Source organism: Carya illinoinensis, chromosome 16, assembly GCF_018687715.1.
Source record: "Carya illinoinensis cultivar Pawnee chromosome 16, C.illinoinensisPawnee_v1, whole genome shotgun sequence".
In the NCBI taxonomy this organism is placed as follows: Eukaryota; Viridiplantae; Streptophyta; class Magnoliopsida; order Fagales; family Juglandaceae; genus Carya; species Carya illinoinensis.
In genome coordinates this window covers 23,660,407-23,667,044 of record NC_056767.1, presented here as the reverse complement: position 1 = coordinate 23,667,044, position 6,638 = coordinate 23,660,407, and the positions used below count along the sequence as shown (strand labels likewise).

The 6,638-nt window shown below is 36.2% G+C and overlaps 1 protein-coding gene across 1 annotated transcript; it reads right to left on the bottom strand.

The window, feature by feature from the left end:
* Positions 1 to 2,998: 2,998 nt before the first annotated feature.
* On the bottom strand, positions 2,999 to 5,799 carry LOC122298930. Its single transcript, XM_043108774.1, has 3 exons — positions 4,253 to 5,799; positions 3,900 to 3,987; positions 2,999 to 3,796 (listed from the first exon to the last, which is right to left on the bottom strand). The coding sequence occupies exons 1-3, from the start codon at positions 5,797 to 5,799 to the stop codon at positions 2,999 to 3,001; spliced, it is 2,433 nt and encodes an 810-aa protein (XP_042964708.1).
* Between the last annotated feature and the right edge of the window lie 839 nt (positions 5,800 to 6,638).

Here is a 6,638-nt window from a genome sequence, read left to right as displayed (position 1 = left end):
CAAATTGATTTCAGGTTACTTAACACGAGGATGCAACTCAGAATCATTCGAATTTGATCTGGAACTCAAGCATGTATTAAAAATTCATTTGACATCGATCTCGTGTGTGTAAAAGGTGACTCTGACTACTCCACCGAGTGAGGAAGTGACTTTCTATGGAAAATCCAGAAACCAACTTTTTCCGTGAGAAAGTTCACTTTCTTTGGATATATATATATATATACTATCTTCTTGAGTGAGAAAGTTACTTTGTGAGGAAAATCTAGGAACTAACCTTTTGACAGTGAAAGTGAATTTCTAAGGAAAACCAATTTACTCACTTTTGAGTGAGAAAGCTCACTTTCTTTGGATATAGATATACTATCTTCTTGAGTGAGATAGTTACTTTGTAAGGAAATAAGGGAATTAACCTTTTAACGTTGAAGGTGAATTTCTAAAGAAAATCCAAGAACTCACTTTTTGAGTAAGAAAGTGACTTGTCGTAAAGAAATCCAACTTTTAACTTTTTGAGGTCAGCTGAGGAAAGTGGCACCTTCTATTTTACTTTATCCTGATATTTTACAAAAAAAAGTTTGTGTCCCATTATTTCCCCCCACTTTTTGCTGCTTGGAACTTTGCCACTGTTCTTGGCTTTTGGTGACTACTGTGCTCCACCTTTTTGTATGGGCCGTGGGACCCAATACATGGAACAATTTCTAACTTGATTTGGTAAAATTGCCTCTTTGCCGATTACAGAGATACCAATCAGCGGATGTAAATAACTAATCTTATTTTTATTAATTATAAGTGTCACACCTTCATATATCTTAATTTATTACATCTTTATTCTTTAACCAAAAACATCCGAATGATTCTCCCTGATCTTATGTATTTATATATATTGTGATATATATCAATACATTTCGACATATACTAAGTCCACGTTATAAAATTGATAACTAATTCATCATTCATTTGGCTTTCAGTGCAGATCCTTGCATGAGTGAAGTACTGGACCAACAATACTCTACAACAATGGTATGGATGTCAACATTTCTTTGATTATTTATATAAGTTACCAAATCAATATGTAAAGTATGTGATCTCTATTGATGAGCATCTTATGGGTGAAGGTCACAGACAGATACAATATTGTGTGCATATGTCACAAATTGATTTGGTTTTGTGATGATACTTTATTATTTGAATTTGGAGATATTATAGATGGAGTGCCAATTTTTTTAATATATCAAACCCCAATTTTTACTTAATTGAAAGGAATTCCTATACCTCAAATGAATTAAGTAAATATACCTAATATTGCATATAAACCTTCAATTGCAGAAATGATGCATAACATTCAATAAATATACCTAACAAATATTTCAATTTGGTAGGTATATATGGCCGACTTCTGCCAAGAATGATTTTTTGCCCAACCTATGCGAAAAATAGATAGTCCCTAGAAAGAGCCAGATTTTTCTGTTAATTTCATGTATGTGCTTGGATCGTCCCTATAGTGAACAGATTCTGATAATCTCACATAATGACTTTCAACCTTGGATCATCCTTGTAATGGCAAATATTACTATAATAACTTTAAATAAATGGCAAATATGCCGTTTATCAACTCTAAAGTAAACAACAAAGTACATATATATGCATAACATTCCCATGGAATTACAGGATCCATCAAAGATACACGTATGAAGAACTAATGACAAAGTTTTAGACTGAGTAAGTAAACTAACATTCAAAGTCAGTTGTTGATATATGTTACAATTGAAAAACCATTATCACAGAAAATCTATAGAAATCTATAATTAAAGAAGCTAGCACTATGCTCCTGTCATTGTACTGCTCCACCATTTTCTCCAATACTTGTCAACTTCCATCGGCACTGTGGAATAACATCAATATTCTGTGTGAATAAATGAAGAGTCAACACATGACAGTAATAGCAGCAGCTGTATAACTTAATGAATTGCACTAATTTATTGTTGACTTATCATGGCTATTACCTCACTTTCATAATGAATGATCTTTTTGCATTCCTTTACAATAAGATCAATATAGCATATTTTCAGGTGATGGAGAAACTTGTAGAATGTGTCCATTTCTTACATACAGAGATTCATGCTACGTGATGTAGTATGACAAAGTTTGTAAACACTAATGAATATTCTTATTACATTATACTGCCAAGGCTTGTCTTGGTCTTCGAAGGGAACCTTGTGAGAAGCTATTTTGTACTGCCTGTCTAATTAACTAAACTTCTTGTGTCCTATCCTCTTTTGCAGCAAATGATGACAAGCCAGTGAAGCCGTAGGACCTCAAAATTCTCTTATAGAATTTCTCGATAGATGAACTGCTAATGTGTCAATATCATGGCTTATACAAAACCAGTTTATTTAGACATGATTATTTCCCTTTATTTATCATGGCAACAACTATTTTTCCGTCACATTCACAAGTTCCTGTCATATTACAGTACTACCACATGTCATATGCCTATTGATGATTCTAATTAAAAATGTAGCTGAGTATAGAATTGCATACATGAGTAAGTAAACTGCTTCCTGTGCATTTGTTACTATATTCTGAAAACCTGTAGTATGTTTCACAAAATATGAGTTTCTCATTTGTATTTCTCATCACCACATTGTACGTTAAACATTATATATATGCAGTTGACCAATTCTATTTCCATGGCCACAAAAATGGCAGCTGCAATAGTTGAAAGCATTTGAGTATCTGTGCAACGATTGCATCACTACACAACCAACTCGGATAACCCGCCAAATGAAAAGAATGACCACAAATTAAACATATTCGATACTGGGATTAAAAACCATCACATATTCATACTTATGCATGGTACACACACACACACACACACACACACACACACACACACATTAAATGTTAGCAAATATCTACATTATCTATAGGCAAAAGTAAAATTAGCATAAGGCAAAGAAAATAGCAATGAATATAGAAGTAAACATTCCATGCTTACTTAATAATTAGAGTCAGTTTCATGATGATTGTCTCCATCCTTTCCGCTTGACTCAGATGTGTTGTCACTATTCCAATCACTTTCCTCCGAGGAAGAGTCTTTACTAAGAAACTCATCCTCCATCCCTATTGGATTGGGGTGGTCTAACATCACTGTCTCATAAAGTACAATCGAGTCTATATCTAGTCGATGCAAAGGCATATCTACGCATGTATCATCTTGATGTACAAAATGGGCTGGTGGAGAATATTCTTCATGTTGGTATGCTTCTTCCTTAGCCTCCTCATCATCATCTTGATCGTCAACTATTGTGCTGGGGATGTCATAAACATTCCTAGTGGTGACCTTTTGTACTACTAGCCAATTTCTCCCTAAACTCGTATCTTTCAAATAAAAGACTTGGGATGCTTGGCATCCAAGTACAAAAGGGTCTTCCGGGTAAGATTTTCGAGTTGAGTCTAGACTTGTAAAGTGACTGCCAACACGAATTCCTCTTCTCATATCACATACATCAAACCAATCGCATTTGAACAAATATACATGGCGCCATCCTAGGTAGTTGAGTTCAATAATGTCCATTAAAACTCTGTAGAAGTCTATAGGGCTACCTTGATTCTCCCCAGGAACAAGCACACCGCTGTTTTGTGTAAGAGGATGTTCTTCACGGTGCTTTGTGTGGAACCTAGTTCCATTCATAATGCAACTAGTATATGATGCAACCCATGGGTCAGGTCCACACGCTAGCGCGTAAAGATCATCGGACACCTCATCAAGGCTTGAATTACGCAATTGCCTAATCTGATTTAAATAAACAAAATATTAGACATTTTTTATTTGCCACAAAAGTAAAAAGCAATAAAATCTTGTTGCTAATAATCCATGTTACCAACAAGGCACTCACGTGCTCCTTGAACCATAATGGAAATTGATTTTCGTACACGGAGTCAATGTTAATTACACATTCATCTCTCAATTTGTTGTAATGCTCCCTACATTAATGCATTGATAGGACTTGTCAAATTCCATTCCTAGGATGGATAATAGGCAAATATTTATTGGGCAACAATTAAGCAAATTGAAAGATGATACTTACTCGAGGTAGTAGGTAATGTCAGGACAATTGTTGAGGACATACCAATATTGTTTGGCAAAAGTTTTCTTATCTGGTCGAGTTGGAGTTGAAGCACCTAATGGCCGCACCTTTTGTGTGAATATTGAAAATTCTGATTTCTGACCTCCTTCACAAACATCTACATTGCTTCTTCTCTATGATATCTAGTTTCGACATTATGGAGATACATGGAGCAAAAAGTCAAACACTCAATGTGAATGTAAGCCTCAGCAATGGACCCTTTAGCACGAGCCGTGTTTCGGACATACCGCTTAAATTTACCCCAATACCTCTCAAATGAATACATCCACCTATACTGGACAAGCCCAGCATACAATGCCTCACGTGGTAGATGAATAGCTAGGTGTACCATTACATCAAAGAATGCAGGTGGGAGTATCATCTCAAGTTTGCAAAAAATGATTGAAATATCATCCTCAAGACGCTTCAAGACATCTATAGCCAATGTGCATGTGTACAACTGTCTAAAAAATGTGCTTAGTTCAGTCAAAGCCAATCGGATGTCAGGTCGCAAGTACCCAGCAATAAAGACAGGAAGTAGTCTCTGTAAGAAGATATGACAGTCATGATTCTTCATTCCAGATATTTTACAACCATTTAACGTAACACATCTAGCAATATTTCCAGCAAATCCATATGGGAATTTCACAGCTTGTAGCCACTCACAGACGCTTCTCCTATCGTCTCCGTGCAACGTGTAACACGCAGGTGGCATAATCAATTTTTGTCCATGTTCTTGTAAATGTAATTCCTGCTTTATACCAAGAAGCAACAAGACCCTACGTGCATTAACTGAATATTTTATTTTACTTGGAATCATCATCAATGTTCCTAACACGTTGTCACAAATGTTCTTCTCAATATGTATGACGTCAAGATTATGTCGAATTTTTAATGTTGACCAATAAGGTAATTGGAAAAAGATATTGGTTTTTGTCCAATTAAGTTCATCAGGTCGCCGCTTTCTCTTCCTTACACCTTTTCCAAATACTACATCTCCAACATTATCGAGTTGATTCAGTAGATCGTGGCCAGATAATTCACAGGGTGTGCTGTGATCAGTATTGCCATTAAAATTAGCCTTGTTCTTCCTCCAAGAATGATCTGGAGATAGAAAATGAAGATGACTCATGTAACAATGTTTTCGACCATATTTCAACCACAAAGAATCAGTTTCACCATTACAAGTTGGACATGCTAATTTCCCTTTCGTGCTCCACCCAGAAAGATTTCCATATGCAGGGAAGTCATTGATCGTCCATAATAATGCTGCATGTAATTGAAACAATTGTTTTCTCGATGCATCATACATCTCAACACCATCTTCCCACAAATCAATTAATTGATCAATAAGTGGCCGCAAATACATATCGATCTCATTGCCCGGGGCCTTCGATCCAGGAATTAAAAGAGATAGCATGAAGAACTGGTCTTTCATGCACAACCATGGCGGCAGGTTGTAAGGTACAAGAATTACTGGCCATACATTATAAGGTTTACTCATATTATTGAAAGGGTTGAATACATCATTAGCTAGACCAAGGCGCACGTTACGAGCATCAACAGAAAATGAGATATGCTCTTGATCAAATTCCTTCCACCCAACTGAGTCACGTGGATGCCTCATCATATTCTCATCGTCAACACTGTGTTCTTTGTGCCATCGCATGGCTACAACTGTATCTTTTGACATAAACGACCTTTTCAATCTTAGTTTTAATGGAAAATATTGAAGTACTTTGTGGGGGACTTTTTTCTCTTTAGTTGTGTGCGTTACCCATCTTGACAAACTACATTTGGGACAATCATGCTTGTCAGCATTCTCCTTCCAGATAGTATACAATCATTTTGACATACATCAATCTTTATATAGTTAAAACCAAGGGCTCGCTCCATCCGTCGTGACTCGTAATACGAGTCAAGCAAAAGTGCATCCAGAAATGAAGCTTTCAACAACTTTAGTAGCATGTCAAATGATTTAACACTCCACCCTCCAATCGTCCTTATATGCAACAACTTTAAAATGAATGATAACTTTGAGAACTTAGCACATCCTGGGTAGAGTGGACATTTAGCATCTTCTAATAATTGATCAAAGTTTTTTGCGCTAGGGTCCACATAGGTGGGTCCTTCCCCGGTAGATTGTTCAACTAGCTCCACATTCGTAAATGATCCAAGACGGATGTCATCTAAAATTTCATCTATGTCATCAACGTACTCATCATTTTGCAGTTCATTGACATCATCATCAAGGTCATTACCATCCCAAGTCTCTTCCTCCCCATGAAAAATTTATTTGGTGTAGTTTTCATCAATTCCTATGGTGAATAGGTGTCTTTGCACCAAGTCTATAATGTGGAAAAAGTTATTACGACAGTTACGATAGGGACACCTGATTTTGTTTGTTGTTGCATGAGCTTGGGCAAGTGACGTGAATTGATGTACCCCTTCTCGATATTTTGTGGACCTAAATCGGTCAGTAATATGCACTTAGCTTTTATCCATGTC

Coding starts and splice junctions, on each gene's coding strand:
- LOC122298930 (XM_043108774.1), bottom strand. CDS start 5,799: ATGCGATGGCACAAAGAACACAGTGTTGACGATGAGAATATGATGAGG. Junction 3,988..4,252: donor TATCATAGAGAAGAAGCAAT/GTAGATGTTTGT, acceptor GCATTAATGTAG/GGAGCATTACAACAAATTGA. Junction 3,797..3,899: donor CATTATGGTTCAAGGAGCAC/GTGAGTGCCTTG, acceptor TATTTAAATCAG/ATTAGGCAATTGCGTAATTC.